The sequence below is a fragment of the Chelonoidis abingdonii genome, chromosome 20 (assembly GCF_003597395.2).
Source record: "Chelonoidis abingdonii isolate Lonesome George chromosome 20, CheloAbing_2.0, whole genome shotgun sequence".
NCBI lineage: Eukaryota > Metazoa > Chordata > Testudines > Testudinidae > Chelonoidis > Chelonoidis abingdonii.
In genome coordinates, this window is record NC_133788.1 from 16,803,899 (window position 1) to 16,829,833 (window position 25,935).

Genomic DNA, 25,935 nt, shown 5'->3' on the forward strand with positions numbered 1-25,935 from the left:
TTAGAAATGAATGCCTACTCACATTTAATATTAGCTTATATGGCACAACTCTTTCAGAAGTACATGGCAGCATAATACTGCCAACAGGAGTGTTTATATAGCAGAGTCAAAAGAAAACTAGACCAAGAAATGTCAGTATTCGGACAATTTGACAAAGTTTCCTACTTTTTACCAAAAAAAAAAATTAAACAGAAGTGTCCTTGATTCAACAAAGTTTAAAACTTTCAGTATCGTCAAAGCTACTTCAAAGCCATCTCCACATATGTCACTCGTGCCAGGGCTTCCACATGTGTCTTTAGGCTTTGGTGATGTATCCTTCTCTGATCAGGAAGTCATAGATTTTCCTGGTTTTGTTCACATCGATCTTGATGAGTGCTCTAGCCTGGGCTAATCTCAAGCCTCCTTGCTTGTTACACTCATTCACTAAAGCAGCTTTATATTCTAAATAGGCTCCAGGGACCAGTCTCACCATCTGACAGAGCTGGAAGACAAAGGTAAAGTTAATAAACGTTAACATCTTCCACACTTGCTCGTCTTGCAATCCCTGGGATGGGGGGAGGAAGGAATGACAACCAAAAACACACTTACTTTCCCCTGGGGGAAAAAAATGGCAATTACAAGTGAGTCCAACCCGCAAGTAATAAGAGGAAGAGTTTGCTGAGAGGAGTGCTCTCCTGCTGGCTGCTGCTCTAGAAAGCATTCTTTACGGACAATACACTAGGGAGATGAGTGAGAACCTAATATTGCAGAGGTGTATTAGCATCCAGCGTGGGTGGTGTTCTGTACAGACTAAGGCAAGTACCCATGCCAAAGAGACTCTCAACCACCAGTTCGGCATATTGGACAAATGCCAGACAGGGCATCTGTCTATTAATCCCCTACAGACTATGGCTTTTTTTTTTAAATATCCTTTTATAAAAGCAGCTATACACACAGCACTTGCCCTCTAGCAGTTTAGGGCAGGAAATTGTGCGGAGCAACGTTATACATAGTGGACATTATGCATCTGACAACAACTGAGCTTATTAAGGTGACAATCTCTAGTCTCTCCTGCAGACTGAAAATATTGATTCCAAAAAGCTCTCAGGTTCTGTTGTCTGACAGGAAAGGTCCCACGTGGCTCTCAAATATGTGCTTTCCTCTCAGTTCTGTGCTGTAAGGGTACCAGTGGAGATGCTGACTGCCTCTTTCTTTTTAATAATGAAGTGCTCAGTGACTGAACCCCATTGACAGAAATCAGCTGAGACACAAGGTCTCAATAAGAGAGACCTTCTCTGAACTCTGCAGACAAGGAAATCCGACTCCCCTGTAAGCTAATGCCCGGGCAAAATTATTTGTATGCTGAATGGAGCCAGAAATGCCGCATCCACTGGTGAAGATGTGATCTGATTTTTCACAACTGCTAGATACAATGAATAGAAAACATAATTGATTGCTGTGGTGGAAAGGGAATCTAAAATTCATCTAGTGCTCATCAAATGTACTGACATTTGCTCCTTGGTAGAATATGTGGCGAGATAAAGACCTTATTTCTACTGTTTCCTCCATATCAAGACCACCATATTCCATTTCAAAGATCAGTAGATGGGACTCTCATCAACCTTCCAGTGCTGTTTTTAATTAGCCAGATAAGTCAGTCTCGCATATAGGAACTGGGAGATGAACCACAGATTCTATATGGTACGAGGCCAAGTTAACAAACAGTCCCTTAAAGAAGGCCAAATTCTGCTCTTTGAAACATGCAGCTCTCACTGACGTTACTAGGAGCCTAATGTGCACATCCAAGGGCAGAAATCTGGACAAGGCACAAAAAAGCAAGAATGAACTGTTTCATCTTCCATTGATCATCACAGTGTCATAACTCAACTTGGGTAGGTTTGGCCTAATACGGTTGACTGAGGTTTGGTCCTTTGGTCTGAGCTGGCTGAAATACTGAAAAAAACATTCTTAGGAGCAAGTGATGGTTCTTCTTGGGCCCTCAAAGAAATCCTCAGCCAATTTTAAAGCCAACATTGATTAAGAAAACATTGCTCTCTTCCCCTATCATAAAACCAGAGTGGACTAAGGAACATCACACTCTGCACATTATAACGTAACAACTTCCCCAAGCTTCTTGCACTACAGTAAACCCATTTGCTAGATCTATATAATATAGCTCATAAAGGCTCACAAGGTTAAGACAGCTCAACAAGACAGCGTCTGAAGATAAATAGCTACAGGGTGGCAGTCTGCCTTCCCATTCATTTCCACTCCTCTCCTTACCTCTTTCTCCTTCTCGTTAAGTTTCTCTGTGCCTGGGAGACCTGTGAGGTTCAGTGGGGGGGCGCTCCGCCTACCTATGGAAATAAGGAAAGCAATGTTCACAGCCTACAATGCTAGTTCGGAGGCTGCAGTTTCTCCAGATGTTTTGTCTCAAAAGGACAACATCAATAATGTTAACCCAGTAAAATCCAAGTATTTGTGGTCAGCTATTTAGAGCTCATCTTCAAAGCTGCACTGGTTTAACTAAAGACATGGCGTCTTCAATTAAGTTAAAATTCTTGTGTGAACACTTAACTAACCTTTTTTAAGATAAGTTGATCCCTTGCAAATCCTCAGCTAAAATGACATTAGCCAAGTTTAAATAGAATAAACAGCATTTTACACCTGTTTAGCTAAATTGACTCAATGCCTTTAGCTAAATCAGTGCGACTTTGTATGTAGACTGGCTTTACTGTGTGCAGTTCTACAGCTCACAGCAGACGTGGAACAGGAATTTTGTAGGAAACCGCCAGGATTGTTATCTTTTTACTGATAAGCTTAATGGTCTATTTTTCCCACCTAATAGTGCAATATGTATAAAGTGTAACTGCAAATGAATGCCCACTGGAAACAAAACAGCCAAATGGAAAATTTCCAAAAGAAGCAGTTGAAATGCTAAGCAAAAATACAGTATCTTCCACTATTTGCAGTGTTGGTCCCAGGGTATCAGAGAGACCAGGTAGATGAGGTAGTATCTTTTATTGGACCATCTTCTGTTATTGAAAGAGGTAAGCTTTTGAGCTACTCTGAGCTGCTCTTCATGTCAGCCTTTAGGTCAGTTTCTGCAGTTATATATTGGGAGGGGGCCAGCAGAAAGAGTTAAGGGCTAGATATTCAAAGGCTTTTGGTGCCTAAAGAAGCATACAGGTACCTAGTGGATTTTCAGAAGTGCCTACATGGGATTTCAGCTCCCACCGATATCACCAATGTGGGTATTAATAAGAGTGCACATGATGGAATTTCCTTAAAAACCAAGATGGTCACAGAAATACTGTATGTGATCATGTAACTAAAGACAGTACCATACTGCAAATGCACAAGGGGATTGAATGATGGTTGCATGGGTAACCTTAATTTTGGCATGTTCTAACTTCTGAGTGATTTACTCTGCAACCTTAATTGTGTGTCATTCATATATAAACTCCTCACATTTGCATGCTGATAGGTTTGTCATGCACACATCACTCTGACATGCGAAGAGACCCAGAAGCAGCTCCACATGACTGCAAGGAAAGGACAGAACATCTTTACCATTTTTTAATCCAACCCTGAATCTTGTTGCAGCGTAATCTGAAAAAACTCTTCTTTCCCCTGGCCACACTCAATAACGCAGCTATAAAGACTGATTCCATCTATATAGCCAGAAGGACCTAGAAATTCAGCAACAACTCATTGACTGTGCATCCAGAATGACCTGTGAGTTATAGACAGTATTGACTTTTACAGTACTTGGGCATGAGGGTTGCAGATGGGCAATTCTGTAATCAAGCAAGAGAGGCCACTTTCCTGAACTAACAAACTAGTGTCACTGATGCATAGTAGAGTCTACACAACACTTAGGAGGTAGTGTAGACATAGCCAATGTTGGCAAAATTTATGTTGCTCGAGGGTGTGTGTGAATATTCCACACCCTTGAGAGATGCAGTTATACAGATCTAATCCCTAGTGTAGACAGCGTTATGTCAATGGAAGGACTTCTCCTATTGACGTAGCTATTGCCTTTCAGGGAGGCAGAGTACCCACACTGCCAGGAACTCTGTTGTCTGCGTAGGTAGCATCTTCACTCGCTTCTGTGCCGCTGCAGTGCTGTAAGTGTAGACAAGCCCTGAATGTTCATGTAGACAAGCCCTTAGGACTTTTATTATAGCTCCTTCATAGAAAATAATTACCTGAATTTGAAGCAACTGGGATTGTGGGACTCAGGCCAGAATCACTGCAAGGAAATGAAATGTTAAATTAACTACGCATTGTGTAAGAACAGTTGCAAAAAATGGCCCCTACAATACTTCTTCCAATTTTGTAACAATTGGAACATCCAACTTGCATAACCCAGAGATGAAGCATAGCAACTTACATATATTAGCCTGATCCTTGAAGTCAAAGGGATTTCCATGTGCGCAGCACTTTCCAGTACTGGCCCAGGAATAAAAACCAAAGACAGAGACTAGTGGGGAAAAAACGGGACGCTAGATTTCTGTTGATGAAGACTGAACTGTACCCAGCAGGAGATAAGGGGAAAGTACAGCCCTTTCTCTAGACTATATTCTTAGACAGTACAGGATGCAAGTTGTACAGGATACATGTTTCCTTCCTGTGCATTGTAGCTTTTGTTCACAGCCCCAGTTTAGTTTAGATGGCATATTGATAAAGTTGCTGTCACCTAACATCACACTGCCAGAAAGGACATCAAATGTCATCTGTGTTCTCATTAATACCCTTAAGGGAAGACCCTTGTTTCCTGAATGGATTTAAAGATAGCAGTTCAGTCTGCATTGAGATAAATAATGTGGTAGAGTTTTCTCAGAAAAAATCAGAATGCGGGTTATGGAACACTTTATGAACCCTAACAAGTCTCTCTTTGTTTGACACTTAAGCACTATTTCCATCACTTAGGGCTTTTTTAAAATTTCTACGAATTAGAGACTATTTTCCTCTCCCGCCATACTAATCTGGGAAACACATTTGTTACTGCCAATAGAAAGAAATGTTGAATCTTTCCAATTAAAGTTGTGCATGGAAAAGGCCTAATCTTACTGTAACCATACATGTCAGCTTGTCGACTGAGCCATTGCTGGCAGGCGCTGCTATCCTGGATGTACTGGAGGACTTCAGAAAGCATCGTGCGTTTTAGGCGCTCCTCTTCTCGTGTCTTCTTGAGGTGATCATAAGTTCTTGCACCTACAGCAAATATGCATCATGTTCTGATGGACTGTGCTGAACCAGAATTCTCAGCCTGCTGTTCCCTTACTTCAATAGATAGGAAATATTGTCCCCTAATATTGGGCCAGATTCTGCTATCCTTATTCAAGTGAGTTCAAATGATTTCAGTGGGAGTATTTGTGGAGTCATGTGAGGGTGCCAGGGTTATATTTAATTTCAGGGCAAAAAATAAGTTACTATAAAAAAAAACCCAACTCATTCAGCCCTGGAAGTGTGATTAAAGTCTGATTCCTTCCTTCACATTCTTCACCTGCTGGTCAATACAGTGCAGCTGCCCTGTCCCCCGCATGGAAAGCATTTATGGCTACTGAGCTACCATACTAGTGCTTTGATAGCTTTTTGGAGTGATGACTATGTTGAGTTTTGCTCAATGGTGCATTCACCAGGCTATCCATCAACTCAAAATAGTTCTAAAAAACCCCTACTGCTCTCCTGACGCATTAATAATAGAAGACTCTCTTAGCTAAAGAGTGACTCAAACACATTTTTTAAAAAAACTTCTTCTCATTTAACACATCCTAAATGTAGCTTAAGCATCCTTCACTATCCTAATAGGCTGAATAATCTTCCATGTACTTACTACAGAAGTTAGTGATTCCTGCCGTCCTGTATTCCTGTAGACGCTTTATTTCCCTTCGCAGTTCAAATTCCACTAGTTTTTCCCCAACAGTAAAGAGCAGAGGAATCCAAAAAGAACAAATGCTGTTGTTAGTGAACATTGCTACACATGCCTTACTCATCCGCAGTTCAGATAGTGTTAACTTTTTTGTACTAGCCCATCTGTGATCCTGAGCAAGCAGAACCTACAAATTACCGGATCTGGTATGACATAATCGGATCGCAACTTGGATTTATTTTGTAAGACCACTTCTAGATTATTTGTGCAGCGAAGCTATTTTAGCTTCAGGTTCAGGGAATTCTTCCACCCTACTATCGATAAGCCAAATGATGCTACTCTGTGGGACTTTCAGAAGACACTTTACAAACGTTAAAAATCCTCACAACACAGTTAGTTAAATTAAGTAGGAATATCCCGAGTTTACAGGTAGAGAAATTGTATGGAGAACGTAGGGTCTGATTTTGTTCTCGCTGACATCAACAAGAGCAGAACTGTACATACCGAGATTGGAACATGACAGACCTGAGGATTTCAAATGATTCCTCTCTACAAGTGGGGTGGGGGGCAATGTTTGGAAAGATATCCTGTGTTTGTTTTCCTTGTTTTAAAGTAGGTAGATATATGCCTTGTAGACCTCTTACATTATCCTATGTTGTCTCTGATCCATGATTTTAATTACTCGACTGTCTCTAAGATTTTCCCTGGCTTGCATCCCCTTTCTCTGTGATCAGTTCAGTAGTGCAGTTAACCTAACTTTGCCCTTTATCTCTAGTTCAGGGATAATTATTAACTCGAGATTTAATTATACAGCTTCCTAGCGCCAGTTAGTTTACAATAAGCAAAAAGTTGTTTGCCTTAAATTTGTGTGTCTATATTGCTCAGGAGTCTTATGCAATTAATGTGTATCCCTGGCTATGTCAAAGGGGGCTCAGATTAAATAAAAAGGCTTCCCTATGGCTAGTAAGACAATGGGACTAGGTGCTGGAGTCAGTACCACCCAAAAGAAGTAAAGATTTGTAGGATCAGACCCTAACTCAGTATCCGGCTGTGTCATGAAATGCAGCCACATCTGATGTAGAACAGGACAGCTGGTCACATGTTGTTTTGTGCTTGCTAATGAAGAGTAATTTCCCCCCCAACAAAGCCACAGAATTTAGGTAAGCAGGATGCAATTACCCCACTGGAATTTGACCAGGACACGAGGACATGCTGCGATGCATATGACAATTACGCAAAAAGAATTAGGACAATTAGATGATGGAACAATTTGAAACCATTTAAGGTGAGGCGCTTAATAGAGGCTGTGCTGTATAATTACGTCCTAGCTGAGACAGCACACATGTATCTTATGGAATATACAATTAACTGCTGACTTAACCCCAATATAGACTTAGGTCATAGGTATTTTACTCTTTCTATGGTATAGCATGGCAGTGCACAAACAGTGATCTTCACCTGAAGAGAAAAGCCTAGCACAGGACTGTAGTATTTCGTTATCTGACATACCCAACAATACACTCAAATATAACTCAATTGACAATGCACCAATAAGAGCTGAGGATAATTTAGTATACCCACCCAGGGCCACATTTATTTTATCTGAGATAGATAGGTGGGAGGGGAAGAGGAAAACCTGTATAGTATCTATTTAGAGAAGGCCATTGACAACTAATATAACAACCTGTCACCCCCTTAAATGCTTACTCTCATTGAACAGCTTAAACATGAACAAAGTCAATAAAACACCTACGTGCATGGCTTTCAATGAACTTGTCATGCTCCACTGGACCTAAAATTCTTGCAAACCGTCGCATTGTTTCATAAAGGTCTTGGACCTCCTTTGGGTATCGTCTCTCCAGAACTACAATTAAAAAAAAAAAAAAAAATTGTGACCTCTGTGAGCAATATCTTTATGCTGGGCAGGGGAATTGGGATAGCTAGGCATTTTGTCGGGGGAGAAGAATCCTATTCATATGATAACTGCTAATAGTTCCTTTCACATGATACAAGTTCACACCATGGCAGGGACAAATGCTTTAAAAAAAAAAAAAAAAAAAAGGCCAGTCTACACATGCAGCCAAAATTCCCACTGGTTGTAAGTGACATGGTGGTAAAATATGCCCTGGATCCTAATCCCCACTAAAAACTGTACTGGTGTTGCTACCGGGGCAGCTGACCTGGTGGGAAATTTTTTTCACTAAAATTCCCTAGTGTAGACAGGGCCTCTATGTTGTAAAGGGGCCTGATCAGATTGTGGCCCCAAGATGGTATTATAATTCTAACAAACTTCATCAAACCAAGTCATGTGTCATGATTGTAACAATTTTTTCTGAAAAGGACAAAGCCGTGAGTTAACAACACATCTGATATTACTTTTAGTGAGAGAGGGAACATAAATCTCACCAATAAAAGACTAAAGGAACCTGAACAGCTCACCATAATCTGTAACCACTGTATGAGTTCAAGTTTGATATTCTCCCCATGGTGACAAAAATTACAAATGAAGTGACAAAGATACTACGGTGGCCGCAACATTCAATTCTAAGTCCTAATGTATGATAGCTAAGTGTTAATTGACAATCTCTTGGATATAGTATGCGTAAACCATTCTATAATGTACACTGCAAACATCTAGCATTTAAAGTCTCTCTCTTAAAATGGCTTTAAGTCAAAGTTAAACAAAAAGCTGTATTTAGTACTTACTCTGAAATTTTCTGAGGTTGATGAGGCCATGGTCTCTTATAATTCTATAATTAAAAAAGAAACAGTAGTAATATTAAGTAATAACTCATTTATTAATGCACAAATACAAACATCCAAGTTTCTAGTAACATTTATATAATTTTACACAAGTTCTAACTCTATAAACTGGGAATACATGATATTTTATAAACTATTAGTCAGCACGAGTTTGGGACAGCTATGTTCGTCACCATGAGTCCAACCGGCAGGGCTCAAAGAGAGCTATAATCTCTTTAAAGGATCTAAAATAGCTTTTCTAAACCCAAATGTCATGTCTCTTGAATGTCATATGTCTTGCGCAGCCAAAGCTAGAAGCAACTCCCATGCTTGATTTTTTGGCCAGCTTGATTTACAAAACAAAACAAAACAACAAAGTGGCTGTTTTAAAGCCGCTCATGAGGTTAGAATAGATCCAAGGAAATGGGCAGAGGAAAGGTGAGATGGTCACAGGTGCATGAGATGGTCACAGAGCTCTGCAACTGGATATTGCCTGTGTGTGTGGTTATTTTATATACACACAACTTTTGAGAGAGAGAGCGCACACTCGCTTTTTGAATATCTTTGTTAGGGAAGGTTGTGGCTGAACTTAAATCTATGAAACGTATTACTTCCTCTCTCTATTTACATAAACTGCACAAGTGTTTTTCCATCCCAGGATATAATAAGCTTTGTGACAGTGATGTTAGCAGTTTTATGTTCTCTTAGGGTTTTGTCCTGCTTGGTCTACTAAAAACTTAACAGCCACTGACGCCAATGTGCTTTACACAACTACAGGGTTTGACACCTTTTTTAAATAAGACACATGTATCATCATGTAGTTTATGCCACGCATAATTTTTTTTTAATTGGGAGAAGGAAGGGCAGGTCTAATTGAGTATCCTTCTCTTTCAACTACCCTTCAAAATAACATGTTGTGTTGACCTTTTATTATGGGAGGAGGGATGGACAAGTTTTGCTCCAAAGTTGTTAATCATCTTGGCCCTAGCAGTAAAAGGATGAATAACTTACAAAAACTGGACAAAGTATTTGAAAGATTCAATTAATAATTCTAGAGTCATAAACTTTGTTGAATAAAGTATTCAAACTTAATTTAACCATCTCATATTAGCAACACATAGTTATCTGTATTATGTGTCCTCAGACACTTAGGAAAAAAGGCTCTAGTGTACTAACCATCATGATGTGAGCATATTTATGGACAGGGATTGGGTTTGGTAAGAGTATGAGACTGGGAGTCAGGCCTCCTAAACCAGGGTCTAAGTATGCCTGGCCTGGCAGCACAGTGATTAGAGAAGGGAGCTGAGTTAGGATTGCTGGTTTCTACATCTGGATCTACCACTAACTCACTGAGACTTCATTTAACCTCGGTGTCCCACTCCACAAAATGGGTATATTATCTCACAGGAATGTTGAAGGGTTAATTATTTATAAATTGCTTTGAGATGCTTGTACTGAAAGTACTCAACTGGTGAAATTCACCACTGTGCATATGGCGAGCACAAGGCCTATATGTCACTTCTGCCTTGTTTTGACATCTTAAATGGAAGTTTAAGGTGTGTAGAAACTTGAGCGGATCCTTTGTTCAGGGGGAATTTCACCAATATGTGCAAATTAGTTCTGTTGTGTGTGAATCTGCATACTTCCTAGTCTGCTGAAGTGTTACATTCTCCTGCTTAAATCCATGTGGCTGAGCTGTATTCTGTGCACATAGGGAAAGCAGAATATCAGAGTTGAGATCTGCTCTAAGAGGAGAAGTTTTCCTCAGTATTAGGTTTTTGGGATCCTCCTGGAAGGTGCTAATTAAAATCAATTACACTTAATATCAGGATTGTATTACTGCTCATAACACTGTGAATATAGAAGCTCTGGACTACAATCACTGGTTGAGAACTCACTTTTTTCTCCTCTGCCTTTCCTTTAACCTGGAGTGATAGATATCTACAACTGCAATCTTCAAAGCTGCCAAGTATAGAAAGGAAGTTCAGAAAAACAGATTAATCACATATAGGATTATCACACCAAGCTTCTCCCCAGATCCCCCAAAACCTGTGTTCATCACAGCTTGAAAAGGCTCACTTCACTTGTACGAAACAGGCCAGCTGCCTTTGCTTCAAGATGTTAAAAATCCCAAACCACTGAACTGTACAGCAACATAAAGCTTTTACAGCAGTGGTGGGCAACCTGCGGCCCGCACCGGCCCATCAGGGTAATCCGTTGGCAGGCCGCAAGACAGTTTGTTTACATTAACTGTCCGTAGGCACGGCCGCCTGCAGCTCCCGGTGGCCGCGGTTCACCATTCCCAGCCAGTGGGAGCTGCAGGAAGTGGCGTGGGTCACAGGTTTCCCACCACTGTACTACAGGCTAGGTTTGTGCATATTACACACCCCTATTTGTAAAACTGATTTCACTTACTTTTCCTAACACTATCACACACAGGAATATGAATCTTGAGACCCTGAATCCCTTTTCCCCTCTCCTTAGCCCAAAGTTACTATCTTACTTTTGATATTAAGGACTTTTTGTTTTTCGGAAAAGGGAAAACATTTTGCCCCTTATACATGTTGCCCTTTATAGTTCCCTGAAAAGCAAATGGTTAGGCTTAATATTTGGTATGTTTTCTTTGGAGAAGGACTAGCCTGCAGAGAAATAAGGAAGGGGATTAAAGGAATGCCAAGAGCTAAAAAGACTGAGATCTGAATTGAGACAATTCAGAGCAGACTTTAATGAGACTCAGAAATTACCTAGAAGATTTTTAGCTAGTTAACTTATTTTTTAAATATTTTGCTATCAGCCAAAAGAGACGCAAGAGAGCAGTTCTCAACAAGTACGGAGAACACTTGCTTGTTGTTAGAAACCATCTCTTTCTATATGAAATTGTCTACAATTCTTCTGGCTAACCCACCCATAGATTCTGCAACTCATTTTCATGGATACACGGAGGTTAATAAATTTTCTTGGCATATTCTGGAGAGAGCAGATAAGTAGACACCCAGCTCTTCCACTAGGACTAGCTTCATAATTCTGTTAAATAATTCAAAGATCCATCTTGCTAAATAAGCTGTGTGTGTGTGTTGATTTCTGGATTGGATTTTTCTCTGTGTTACTTATTTTAATGTTTTCCCAGAAAGAACAGGCTTAAAATTGTACAATGGATTTATAGTCTGCAGAGACAACACACAAATCTGTGAAACCAAGCAAGAGTATTTCTCCCTCCACCTCAATAAATTGTATGAACCGATGTATCCAAAGCATAGCAGAGCCCAGAAACATGGTCCATGCATGACCGCCCTCTCCCTGTTGCTGCAGGATAAGGACAAGTGCAGTTTATTAATGGAGAGTCAAATCAGTTAGCAATTAATCTAGCACTGAAGAGGCAGGCTGCAGTTATGTATAGCTGTGGGAATTTACTTTATATTTTAAAATATAGTATATGTATATTTATGTGCAAATTACATGTGGCTTCTCGTCTCCAGGCAAGTTGTCAGTGTAGCCCTCTATGTCATAAGGTTTAGCCACCCCTTTTTATTGGAAACTTGGAAGGGTTGGGGTGTGAGCTCAGAAGCCAGTTCTACATTCATTTGATGTTCCTTTTTATTTATGTAGCATCTTCAAGATAATACTGTATTTTGACCTATGTGAAATCAGAGTCCAAACTGAAGTCTGACAAGCTAAAATCCCAATGTCTTAGAACATTGATCTGATACAGAATCTGGAAGCAACCGAGTACTAAATCATAGCAATAGGAAACCTACAACGTCCTTGTTCCTTTTAACATAGGGCAATGGGAAGACATGGTGTATATTTAAATATAGATTTGCTTGGGTTTCTTAGCCCAGCAACAAGGCAATATTAACAAATTCTCTATTCCTTGCTTAGATTCAGGCAGAGAAGAATGAGAAATGTAGTAAGTTAGATATGAATGAAATACCTTACAAAGTACAGGAAACACTGCCAATGTATATAGAACCTTTGTATTTTTAAGGCTCCTAAAAGCTAAGCTGCCATATTTTTTTCTGGGATTTGTGTGGGAAGAACTTTGAGTAGACAGAGAATGCACTGGAGCAACTCTATATAAATACCACCAGTAATTTGTCACCTGCAACTGGAGGATTGTATTTCTGATGCTTTCACCTGAATTTAAAGCGTTCTGAAAGAAATTATGATTGATTGGGTAGGGGAGTGAACATTTACCAGAGCAAATGAAGGAAAACAATGGATCTCTCACACAGAGAAAATTCACATTCGTTGTAGTCGTCTTTTCTTTATCAACACATTCACACAGAAGCAACTGATTACAAGATCTGGAATGCATGAATAACCCAGACTACTACTATGCTACATGCTGCATGGTAATGAGAAAAGAGATGCTACAAGAATGAAAATGATCTGTTTTTCCCGTTGGAGAATGCTGGAGAGACAGCTGTTAACCTTATGACCAAGGAAATCCAAGGAGATGTCACAGTCAAAGGGTCCATTATGGGAAAAGATAAGAAAAGATCAGAATAGCTTCCAATAATAGGCAAGGCTATTTCCCCCATTTCTGAAACCAAAAAACCTGTGCATGTGCTAGCGTATATCCAAATATAGTTTGCTCTACCCTTCCATTCCCTTCTCTAACAGCATCTGCTTTCCAGAAACCTGAGTGGCAGTGAATGAAAGACATGTTTCAGGCCAACTAATCTACTAGTTGGCATCACTCATCCATACAGTAGGAAGAATGTAAATCAATGTATGTAATTCCCAGTGTGCTCCTGGCTTTGTAGGCACACATTGGATATAATCCAAACTCACCCCTTCCCAGAGGAGAGAAAAATCTTAAGGAATCTATTTTAGACAGCTGTAGCAGAGCCTCCTCTAGGGCTGTCTCGGGAATAAACATTGTGTAGTGTTTTAAAAACAGTACGTTTAGAAGGACATTGTCAGGTTTCATGTCACACATTTTCACGGCAGCACAATCAGAGTTTTAGTCTTTAGTCTGAGATTAAAAATAAAAAAAAAATTTGGGGGAAGGGGGTAGGAGAAAGTCTAGATGAGGATTAATAATTAACACTATAATTCAGTCTCTAATGAAAACTCAGTTTCTAAGATTTTTTTTTAAAAGTCCCTGACTGAATTACAGATTGGTAATGATTTGTTTCTTTCATTCTATCCATTATACTATATTGAATTGCAATATCAATTATCTACCTGCACGCACTTACCAACTTACATGTGCTGCACACAAAGAGTCAACTGTAATAATATATTTCACACTGCTCCTGAAGCCATCTTGTCAGCTTCAAGAAATAAAAGTGATGGATACAGATTATCCTGGGTGGTAAGACGCTAGATGACTCAGCAATCACAAGCATTCTGTGCTCCTGATAAAAGACATTTGGGAGTCTAGATGCCTCATGTTAAACTGCATTTCTCTTTCTTGTGGGAGTAGTGAGAAACTGTGTAGAGCAATGCAAAGAAATATAATTAGGATGAAATTAAAGGGACAGGGGTCAGGTAGCTTAGACCTGAAAGAGAAGATGACCATAAAACAAATCTGCCCAGTTCATTTTCATTGTCTAATCGGAGTGAATTTCTTGAAGCAAGACGTAGAAAGAAAATTAGATTTCAAAAATTCATTTCTAACACAATGGTTAGGGTAGGAACATGGAAGAAAATGTTTGGTTTTCTTAAAAAAAACCCAAAACAAATGTAGGCTAAATGTTAGGGAGGAAAAATTCCTATCTGTGAGAACTCTGTGTGAGCTCCTCAACCCTGTGCTAGTCCCCTTTATGCTGAGTAAAAGGATCGGAGCCTTTTGAAGGAGCCCTAAGTACCCCAGGTGTAGCTGACAGGGTACAGTTGCCTATCCTGGCCCTTCTCGCAAGCCCCAGTGAAGATGGTATGCCAGGAGGAGGAGCTGGGAGCAGGAGAGACATATTGGGACAAGCTGCAGGAATTCTAGGCAGTGCTGTGGCCCACAGGACAACCAGGGGACACTGCCATAACTTAAGGCCTCCGGTATGTTGGAGGACCTCTCCTGCCCCCAGAACAGCCAAGGACTGGGAGAGTACAAAGATGGCTTACAGTCTCCTTATTCACCCTCCTCCACTGGGCTCTGAATTCTCTGCTGTACCTCTTTGAGGGATATCATAAATGGCTAAAGTTGGGGGAGGAGGAGAGAGCATGCAATTGATGTGGAAGACTGTGTCGGTAAACCGGTTACAGTGAATAGCAAATAAATGAATAGGCTCAAATAGATGAATTAGCGAACAGAACCAGGACGCTATTTATTTATTTATTTGCTTGGTTTTCGATTTGCCAGGAGTTAATGGAGGAAACAAGAGCAGCTGTAATTACACATAATTTCTTTCCACACATGTTTAAAGAGGAAGAACTTTTTTTGTCAGAGAGAGCTTGCTGAATCTCTGCACAGTGCACACTAGTCAGTGACTTCTCTAGGTAAGCTTTATAAAGGAATGAGAAGCTGATTTATAATGCAGACAAACTGTTGCTATTTCAAGATTATAGTTTACAGATGGAAATATTTCCTAGGAGTCAAGAGAAGGTTTAAAGATTACAACATCATGTTCTCTGCTGTGTCCTGCTAAACTTCACACTGAAATTTGGAATGACTGGAGTTTCCTCTGTGACTCTAAGAAACACTAAGGCTTTCATGGTCAGGGTTACATAAAAAGAATAAAAACCAGCCCCCCAATAATTGGATGGAGAGCTCTGAAATGTGAGCATGGTACTGTTGAATATTCAACATGTTCATAAATAAGAGCGACCAGAAATCCTCTTTCCCCCCAAGGATTTAAACCTAATTCAATTCTGATACTTCCTTTTGTTTGGTACCAATTAGGCAAACTTCTTTGCAGAATTTCAGTGAACTCTTATTAGAAGCCCTTCTCTGAACAATATTAGAAGCTGTGAGCGTAACCCTCCTTTTCATGGAGAGGAAAAGGAAATCTTTATATTCAACTATGCCACTGCAGTTCAGTGTATTCTCTTGGCTGAACAAAGATCACAATATCTCCAGAGCATATTTTGAACTCACTGCACAGGGCTTAATCTGCGTACCACCTACTGTTGCCTGTATCCATACCACCGTGCTAGCCGATTTCACAAACTAAACAGGATTAGCACAGGTGGGAAGACTTTCAAACACCTACATGCAACAGGAAGTGGTATTAATAATTCACTAGATGGCACTGTTGCATCTAAGTCAGTACTGAAGCAATGCCACAGGATGGTGTTAGCTGACACTGTGCTGCATGAGGTGCTACCTTTCAGATGAGGGTAAAATCCAGGCTCTGACCTCTCAAGATCCATGACTGTATCATAATTCTTTACACAGATATTCTAGGGAAGATGCCTGTAACCTGGCAAAACTCTAGCTCTGGTAATACCATATGCCTACCTAAATTCTCCCTGCAGTTTCTTTTGGATATAGTATTCCTGACTTCCTTTCCTGAAGTGTGTTACGATGTAGTGGGGCCTCATTAAAATGCTCCACCTTACAGTTGGCTACATTTCAGTGGTGGGTAAGGTGATCTCTTTAGTGTAAATATAGCCTGTACACCCATGGTTAAAGTTATGACAGGAGCACTGGATTGAAATACACTATAGAAATGCAAGTGTTATCCCCAGTACACACAATTGAGAGAATTCTATTAAAATTGAAACTTTACCCTCAAAACCAATATGTGCAGAAAAATCAACTGAACAACGTTGAACAAGCATTTTGAGACACCACTTTCAAACATTCTTCCCAAGACATGGGACTTACCATGTAAAATGTCTGAATCATCTTCCACAAAATCTATATCTCTCAAATCCCATTCAGCATAGTTGTCAAACTCCTGTTCAAAGAAGACCAACAAGTGCTCACTAGTTAATTCTAGTTATCCTTGATAACTCACTGGAGCAGATGACAGAGCTGAAGAATACTGAAAATAAAAATATTTACTAAAGACCATTCCCTCCCCACAAAAAAAAGTCAAGTTAAGCGTGTCTTTAGAAGACTACATCCTTATGTAAGGTACGCACAAGATGGAAAAACCCTACTGGGGTTTTAATTAGTGGAAGAATAATCTACAGCACCAATGACTGTAGCAGAAATATACAAGGATCCAAGTAGAGTACAATTTAAATATAATGTCTACCAGGTAACTGCCATTGCTCCTATTGTGTGTGGAAAATTCTGCACAAAAATTGAAAAATATCATGGGCCAATGGGGGCTGTGCCTGCTTATTCTAGGATTGACTTTATCCTTGTACGTTAATTATGACATTAGTGATCAATGAATGAATAGAAGCTTGCTTTGTTAGAGAAATTTGTAACCATGGGCCCGATCAAAAGAAATTGAAAGCAACAGGAGCCTTCTTGTGAACTTCAGTTAGCTTTGAATCAGGCCAAATGCATGTGTCTCTAGGGAAAGTAAACTAAAAATAAGCTGCCCCCCTTTTGCTGAGCATCTCATTCACACATTTAGCCTTCTTGCATAAGAGTCATTCATTATCAGACTTTTGGTAATGCTAATGGCATGCCTTACAACGCTTATTCACAAAGTCACAGTTAGCTGCTTCTCAGGCCCTTTAATACACCTCTCTGATTATAAATGGAATCCCCTAAAGTAACGTCTGCAGAAAAGAAGAACGAGGGGGGATTTGATAGCTGCTTTCAACTACTTGAAAAGGTGTTCCAAAGAGGCTGGATCTAGACAGTTCTCAGTGGTACCAGATGACAGAACAAGGAGTAATGGTCTCAAGTTGCAGTGAGGGAGGTTTAGGTTGGATATTAGGAAAAACTTTTTCACTAGGAGGGTGGTGAAGCACTGGAATGGGTTACCTACGGAGGTGGTGGAATCTCCTTCCTTAGAGGTTTTTAAGGTCAGGCTTGACAAAGCCCTGGCTGGGATGATTTAGTTGGGGATTGGTCCTGCTTTGAGCAGGGGGTTGGACTAGATGACCTCCTGAGGTCTCTTCCAACCCTGATATTCTATGATTCTAAGGTCATGGCTATCCTTGGTTTTATCATCTAATCCCCTCATTTCCTTTAATACTCATTCTATCTACAGATTTTCTTTAATATTCATATAAAAAGTGAGTGTGTGTGTGTGTATATATGTGTCCCTAATCAGTAGCAACAACAAAATAAGACAAGAGAGATTTCTACCTCAATAAAGTCAGCTCTAGCTGGCATGTACCCAGCCATGTCCCTGGAAAGCAAGGAATCAAACGTAGGTCGTGAAGGATCATCAGCAGCTGAAAAAAATATGGGTTTTAGTTGCTGTGGATATTTTAATTTGACATGTAAATGCAAACAGATTGCAGTTCTAGAAAAGAGTATTCCCTTTGCAGATGCAGAAGGAATTAGTTTAGCTAAGACAGCCTTATTTATTTAGTAATTACGATGGGTAAAAGTGCTGAGTCCATTGGGATAAGCTGAGGTACACTCCGCTCCTCAGAGAATCCTCTGTTCGTACAGTTGACCAGGAGCATTTTGGGGGGGGGTTCACCTTCTTGGGTTCAACATCAGGTGATTTCATTCCCCCACTCTCTCACAATGCGCCTAATGGAGGATTTTATGTACCAAAAGGCTTGGTCTGGTACATGGAAAATCCTATTCTTAAATATTCTATGGTGGTCGACAGACCAAATATTACTCTCCTTTCTGAGTAAAAGCAAAGTACACACCCTTCTCCAAAGGTTCAATCAATTCTCTGAATGTTTTATCTTAAAGACTGGGCGAAGAAATCCAGTGTCGATCCCTATGGTGGATACTTACGGTGGAATGGAATGGCCGTGTCAGCGTTTTGTGCCTCTTCTGCCTGCTTCAAGTTCAGCAACGTAGATGCAAACAAGGGATTGTTGATGAAGTGTTTCATATAATGTTTCTCACATTCCTCCTTTGCTTTTGTGCACATCTGATTGGCCACGTCCTGCCTAAGGAGGGGAAAATCCCACAGAAATTGGCTGATTTTTCACTAATGGAAAAAAGAATTATTTAAAGAGAGCTTGGCATGTTCAGCCTAGCAAAATGAAGGCTGAGGGGGGAATATGATTCCTCCCCAGATGTAGTTATAGGAAATAAATAGACAGGATGGAGAAGAGCTATTTAAGCTAAAGGACAATGTTGGCACAAGAATATATGAACTGGCTATGAATAAAGGTAGGTTGGAAATTAGAGGATGGTTTCTAACCATCAGAGGAGCAAAATTCTGTAATAGCCTTCCAATACGAGTAGTAGTAGCAAACAACCCAACTAGTTTTAAGAAGGAGCTTGATAAAACTTTATGGGATTATCTGAGTGGGCTGCCTGCAATAAAAGGACTGGACTCCATGACCCAGTCCTTTATCCTATGTTCCTAAATGGAAATTTGAACAGGTTTTCCAATTTAATTTTGTCTGCAATTATATTCATGAGACCTGATGTAGTTCTGTTTAAAGCAGAGCCTGGAGTTCTGTTAACTTTACAATCTGGCTGCTAAGTACGGACCACATCTTAATAGAGGCCTTGTCTTGTGACTGGGAAGGGAGATGGCTCCCAATTGCAAGCATGATCTCCTCTAATTTGAAAAAACCCAGCTACAATTATTTGAACACAGACTGATACCAGAAAAGGAATTATTTTTGACTACCTTTAATGTGATACAGCAGATGGGAACAAGAAGAGCCAGCACCATGTGACCAGACAGTTCTCAAATGACTACAAGCCTTATGGACCTTCTGTGGGCCACAGACCACAATTTGCGAACCTTTGTCTTAAGGCAGTTTCAACATGAGTAAACTGAGGCAGGATGAAATTAAAGGCCTGATCGTGCTAGATGTCAAACTCCCTCAAATTCCAATGACGTTTGTCGGAGTTGAGGAAGTTCTGCACCTCACAGGAGGTGCTTGGCATCTCTCAGGATTAGGCCTTCAGTGCCTTCCTCAATGTCACACACAGTCAGTGGTAGAGCTGGGAACGGCCCTCTTGATCTTTCATTCCTCCACACTAATGGTTAGCTTGCACTCTCACCCATGAGGAATATGCTGTGTTGTGTGCCAGAATATTCAGCCCTCAGATCCTAACCCAAAGCTCTCAGAAGTCAATGGAAAGACTTGATTTCAATGGGCTTTGGTTCGGGCACTAAATTCTCACCAGTTTCCAAATCCACAATCCATCACAGCCTCTAGAAGTGCCATTTCCTCCTGAGCTGTCCAGCTGGGATCGAGAACAGGAAAATCTGATGTCTGGAGAGAAAAAAGAACAAATCTCAGAGTCCCTCTTTGTATAGATCACCACCAACAGAATCAATGAAATGCTGGTGCTATCTGGCAGTAAGAGCTCAAGCCGCTTTGGTACTGGCCGTTTAAAAGCTTCACTTTGTCCCAAGGCAGTTTTATGTCAATAAGCCATCTACCATAACTACTGCTAATCTGTGAAACTGTCATTACAGAAGCTCTAAATACAGCAACATTTAATGTATCTACCAGCTGTAATTCAAAAAAGTGCAGTGTCATGAAATGAAATCTAAATTGTTTTTTAAAAGAAGCTTCTTTAAACTTTTTCATTGGGGGATGGAGGGAAGCAATTTGTCCATATGATAAAATAACTGTCTACCAATTTTTCTAATGAAAGCTTGTGAGCCATATATGGACAATAAAACACAAATTAAAAAACCTTTGCATCATTCCATAATGTTAGATTGGATATTTTTTTCTTTAATTTCAGTAAGAACCTAAGAGCTGCCATACTAGTCAGACCATGGTCTATCTTGCCCCATATCCTGTCTCTGACAGCAGATAGTACTAGAGCTTCAGGGGCAGTGTACAGAGCCACCCATCTTCCACTCCCAGTTTCTGGTAGTTCGAGTTTAGAATCGCCCTGAGCACGGGATTGTAACCTGTCCATCTAGGCTAATAGCCATTGATGGATCTTTCCTTCAAGAATTTATCCAATTCCTTCTTTGAACCTAGTTATACTTTTGGCCATCACAACATCCCATGGCAATGAAGTCCATAGATTAGTTGTGGATTGTGTGAAATAAGTATCTCCTCTTGTTTGGATTAAACCTGCTGTTTATAATTTCATTGGATGACCCTAAATTTAAAAAAAAATAAAAAAATCTGCTGCTGGGTTAGTTTTCTGATAGTTATACAATTCTGAAAACGAGGTTGTGTATCTAACAGACTTTTAATGTGAGATCAGTAAACATGGGTCTAACTTCTAGAAAAGGATAACAAAACCCAAGATGAAGAAAGATCATTTAAATTGTATATTTACCATGATTTCATAAGTATGATCGCTCTGGTGTTTCTTATACTCAAATCCTCGTGTGAAACACTGCAAAATAAAAGATTAAAACCATGTTACTTTCCTGCCTCTTCCTTGAGAATACATTTAAGTTTTGTTTTTTCTATCGTGCACTAACAAAAATTGTCCACTTTATAGCTAAAAGTGGATTTTTATAGTGAATTAGTCCCCTCTACACAAAAAGACCCAGTTTGAGTTAATCTGTTGTTGGACTGTTTTCACAGTGACTCATTGCAGAGGACAGGACACAGACATTTATATGCAGGAAAGTACTAAAAGAATAAAATTTCCCTTTAACTAAAGGAAGAAATAACTTGTCACCCATCTTTCCTGCTTTAATACTATATTGAGGATGGTTCACAGCTATGTACTGCAATTTAAAAGGAACTCCACCTAGATAAGACCTGAGATATAAAAGGCAGGTCTAGCTGTCTGTATAGACCACTACACCATGTCTTTCTCGCTGTGTGTCCATGGGTGCCTAATTAAAGACTTCCTTCACTTGCTCATCCTGAATTCCACATTTCTCTCACCCTCCAACATTTTCTCTACCGTTTCCCTGTCTCTGAGCAACATGAACATGAGTTGGTACAAGACTGACTAGCAACTAAAAGGTGATAAGCAATGGTTTATCATTTAGAAATAGCTTTGATGACCTTGTTCTCAACAAGGCATACACTTCCATTTTTACACTCCAGCTTACCTGCAAACACAGGAGAAAGGGAGGAGGCCCACATTCTGCACATTTGATGTACGGTTCCATGAGGTAGGAAGAGCAGCCTCGGCAAGGTGGTTTATCAAAAAGGTCGTCTATGAAATCAACAAGAAAATACGCTGAAGGAAATTTAATGCAACACAAGCATGATATTATTGTTTACGTAATCATCCATAACCACTAGAACCTTGTATTTTTTTAAATAAAGTTAGCAGTGTATCTATATCCTGTGTGGTCTCTTCACTTGATATTACATTTTAAAAATAAACTGTTTAGGCAATAACAGTTTACACGTTACAGCTGATGTAACCCTTTCTTCTCTAAAGCAGTTTCAGCTTTCTCAACTACCTGTTAGAAGTTCCTCATCCAACTTCAGCTGCTAGAAAGATCCTCACCTTGACATCTTCCCAGACATGGTGAAATTACAGATCATCACTTGGGCCGGATACTGTGATGTGCTGGGCGTCTTAAACTTGTGCAATGAAAGTCTATCCTATTGAAATCTATGAATGCTATCCTGCAGAAATGCAAGCAGCACGGACTGGAAGACCAAAGAGGTCTTTTCTAACTCTAGTATCTATAATTCGGTGCTTCTGAAAGCTGGCTGAATCACAGACCAGGAGACAAAAGTAATATATTTATCTAGGGAGACTGCACAGCACAGGAAGTGGTAGCTGTCCCATCTGTTTGCCCCCAAAACAACCTAAAATAATAGTCTGTTGGGGCGAGAAAGGTGTTCTGTTTCTACAGCCAATTCAAGCCCTGGCCTCTCTAAGTTTGTCAAGAAGGGAGTTAATTAATGCTGCATAGTGGTGTATGGGTTTCTTTGTGACAGATTTATTCAGTGGGATATTTATATTTTATTTAAAACTTTATATTTAAATAAACAATTAGAATACTTAATTTGTTTATTCAGCTAGACTATTTCCATTACCAATCGCCTGATCTGAGGGCCCCCATCAAATCATCTTATGACGGTTCTGGGACAAAAACCATCACATGGATCAAAGTACCATATTTCTCAGCAACCCTCATTGGAGGATAAAGCCTTCAAGCGAGGGCAGATGTTTTTAAGATCTCTCTGTAAAGCTCTTTTTACTGTACTTACTGCTGAAGGAGGCCAGGCGCTCCATCCTGTTCACACTGTTGTGTTCTTCTTCAGGACAGCAATAAAAGCACACCTCCTTGTACCACGCTCCTCAGTGTAACAGCAACACCTGCTAATGTGTCTACCAGGGTACCATCCAATCGAAAGAGAGCAGGCTGTTATACAGTCCCTAGAACAGATAAGCTCCTCTAAGATTGTACCAACTACTCAAGCAAAAGGACTGTCAGTCATTGCAACAGAGATCATTTGACATGGTTGAAAGTTTCTTCTCTGCAGGTGAGAGAAGAAACCAAATGCAGAAAGATACAATTCATAGTATTAAGAAATCTGGAGCTCCAGGATCATCACTTATCTGAAGAGAAGATTTTTGTGACCCTCATAAAGGTAGTGGTTGTCAAGTAACCGTAACATCATAAATCTTGAGTACTTTGCTGTAAGATGTCCTTCATTAGCTCTGCTGAACCATGAGCTCGGCCTTTACTGTTTTATATATTTGTACTAGGCAGATTTAGCCTCTTCCTCACTGCTTATCTGTGATTAATAAAAGAGTCCTTGCAGTCCTGAGAGTTGAAAACAGAAATTTCCTTCACAGAGTAGCGAAAGTTTCCTCTAGGAGCATGGTCATCACGGCTAAGTTAGTGGACTTTATAGAACCGATAACTGCTTTTAAGAGCTGTGAGCTGGCCAGCTGTATATTCTCCCCTTCTCGTGCAACAGTGCCAGGACAACTATATTCCTGTGAGAAAAGAAAATAAGTAATTTAATTCAAGGATCTAAGTGCTTTACAAACACTAACTGATGAACCCTGTAATGAATTATGTTAGAGAGGTCACTATAGTGGTCGTAGTATCTCCAATTTACTAATAAGGAAACTAAGGCCAAGGAAGCGAAATGACCTGCCCAAAGTCACAAAGCAAACAAGTTGTAAATTAGGGAGCAGAGTCCAGACTCTGTTCTAGCTATTGGATCACAGTTCAGATCAAAGTTCCAAGTAAGGTATAATTTTGTTAGTAACAGAAACTTGTTACTTGAATCTAGTTTAATTAAAACTGATTCCCCCCAAAGAATCTATAACGTAAATTTCAGTGTGTGAAACATTTAAAATGTATCAGTACCAACCAACAAAAACATCCAATGGAGGATTGCAATACAAATGTATATTAGAATAGAGGGCTACTGAAATTAGGTGTAGGGCAGAGGTCGGCAACCTTTCAGAAGTGCTGTGCTGAGTCTTCATTTATTCACTCTAATTTAAGGTTTCACGTGCCGGTAGTACATTTTAATGTTTTTAGAAGGTCTCTTTCTATATGTCTATAATATATAACTAAACTATTGTTGTATGTAAAGTAAATAAGGTTTTAAAAATGTTTAAGAAGCTTCATTTTAAATTTAAATTAAAATGCAGAGCCCCCCAGACCGGTGGCCAGGATTTGGGCTGTGTGAGTGCCACTGAAAATCAGCTCGCGTGCTGCCTTCAAGCACACGTGCCATAGGTTGCCTACCTCTGGTGTAGGGTAAGGACCCTTTCAACTCTATGCAAGTATGGAGAAGAGAAAGGGGGTACCCTAATCAAGTGTTTCTCAATCTTTTTGATATTAGGGACTTGCTTGCTGCCTTCCTAAATTGTGCCAAGGAGATCTCAGGGAAACACTGCTTTAGTTTAGCATGATGAAGATTATCCTCCTACTCCTTGTCCAGAACATGTGCAGTACTTGGTAAAATTATCAGCAAGGCAAAAAATAACAAGGTTGACACCAAGGCACTTCCATCGCATTAATACCGATGACGGTTCAATAGCCTCTCAGAGGAAGCTTTGTTTCTTGGATCTATCTTAGGTTTTTATAGGGCCGTCCATCACCATAGTATCTGAGTGCCTGCCACCTAAAATCAAAGTCCCTAGTGGTCTTCTTGGAGTTTCTGACCTCCATCCACCCCTCCAGAACAAAAGGTTCCAAGAACCAAAAGGGACCCTCTTGCCCAAGCCCTCATCCCCCAAAATCAATGGGACCCCCCCAAGACACCCCCAGGCTAGAGCCCCGCCCCCCAACAGACCCCGCCCCTGAGAGCCCTGCGGCTGTGGTTTACCTCTGCGCCCCCTAACGGAGCAACAGGGGATGTGCGCCTCCGGCGGCGCGCACTCCAACCGCCAGAGCGCGCATCTGGGGTCGCCGGGAGCGCGCAGCCACCCCCTGTCTAGACCTTCCCCCCTCCCCAGCTCCCCACTTGGTATCTCCCTGATTCCCCCCGTAGCCACATGGTCTCTCCCCCGGCTCCTGACCCGCTTTGCCCCCAGCCCTTCACCTCACGCCGGCTTCGCCCAGGCCCCGACCCCGACTCTGCTCCCGTCTCAGCGGCCGTCCCCACGTGCTTAGGCTCGGCGCGGCGGGAACGCGTACGTGCGCGCTCACGAGGCGGGAGGGGGCGAGGCTGCTGGGGCCGCACGCCGCGCGTTTGTGGGTTTGGGTCGAGCCGCAAGGGGGGGAGCGAGTGTGTGTGAGAGCGAAAGTGTTGTGGGGTGGGGTCTCATCGCAGGGGGGGGGAGTTGTGGGGATGGGGTCGCACCGTAAAGGGGCGAAGGGGAGTTTGGGGTCGCGGGGTTTGGGGTTGTGCCCTGGGGGGGAGGAATTGTGGGGTTGGGGTCACACCGCAAGGGGCGGGGGGAGTAGTTGTAGGGTTGGGTCGCACCGTAAAGGGGGGGGAGTTGTGGGGTTTGGGGTCGCGCCCTGGGGGGGAAGGATTTGTGGGGTTGGGGTCACACCGCAAGGGGCGGGGGGAGTAGTTGTGGAGTTGAGGTTGCACTGCAAGTGTTGGGGGGAGTTGAGGGGTTTGGGGTCGCAGCCCAGGGGAGGTGAAGGAGTTGTGAGGTTTGGGTCACACCCTAAGTGTGTGGGAAGAAGTTGTGGGGTTTGACATCATTGTGCTGAAGATTTGTTTGTTTTGCTTTTTTCTGTTTGTAAAAACAAGACACTCTTTAGCCTGTATTTAGAAACACATACATGAAAGCCATCTGGAGGCTCCAAGGTCCATCTCTGGACTTTGGCAGCACTGTAGTTCCTGCAAAGGTGCAAAATAATTATCAATTATTGGTAAAAATCTTCCTTCTGGCTATAGATTGGCCAGACTTGCAGTTTTATTATCTAACAGTCTCCTTTGCCCTCTGTGTGGCAGCCTTTGCAAGGCATAATGTGTTCAAATTTACCTGGGTGTCTCTTCATTGGTAGCAGGACTCC

General features: G+C 41.0%; 1 protein-coding gene across 1 annotated transcript; it reads right to left on the reverse strand.

The window, feature by feature from the left end:
- On the reverse strand, positions 1–25,091 carry TADA2A (transcriptional adaptor 2A). Its single transcript, XM_032779356.2, has 16 exons — positions 25,007–25,091; positions 22,706–23,441; positions 21,586–21,692; positions 20,853–20,912; positions 19,728–19,819; positions 18,372–18,529; positions 17,760–17,848; positions 16,371–16,443; positions 10,498–10,561; positions 8,564–8,607; positions 7,611–7,721; positions 5,822–5,893; positions 5,067–5,199; positions 4,191–4,234; positions 2,263–2,336; positions 1–481 (listed from the first exon to the last, which is right to left on the reverse strand). Exons 2-16 carry the CDS (start codon positions 22,728–22,730, stop codon positions 296–298), a joined length of 1,332 nt encoding a protein of 443 aa, XP_032635247.1. The 5' UTR covers positions 22,731–23,441; positions 25,007–25,091; the 3' UTR covers positions 1–295.
- Between the last annotated feature and the right edge of the window lie 844 nt (positions 25,092–25,935).

Excerpts from the sequence above, each read along its gene's own strand:
- TADA2A (XM_032779356.2), bottom strand. The coding sequence starts at position 22,730 with ATGGAGCGCCTGGCCTCCTTCAGCA. Across the intron at positions 16,444-17,759 it reads CTAGAGCTGACTTTATTGAG|GAGTTTGACAACTATGCTGA; the intron begins GTAGAAATCTCT and ends TTCTTTGAACAG. Across the intron at positions 7,722-8,563 it reads CAACCTCAGAAAATTTCAGA|TTCTGGAGAGACGATACCCA; the intron begins GTAAGTACTAAA and ends TTTTAATTGTAG.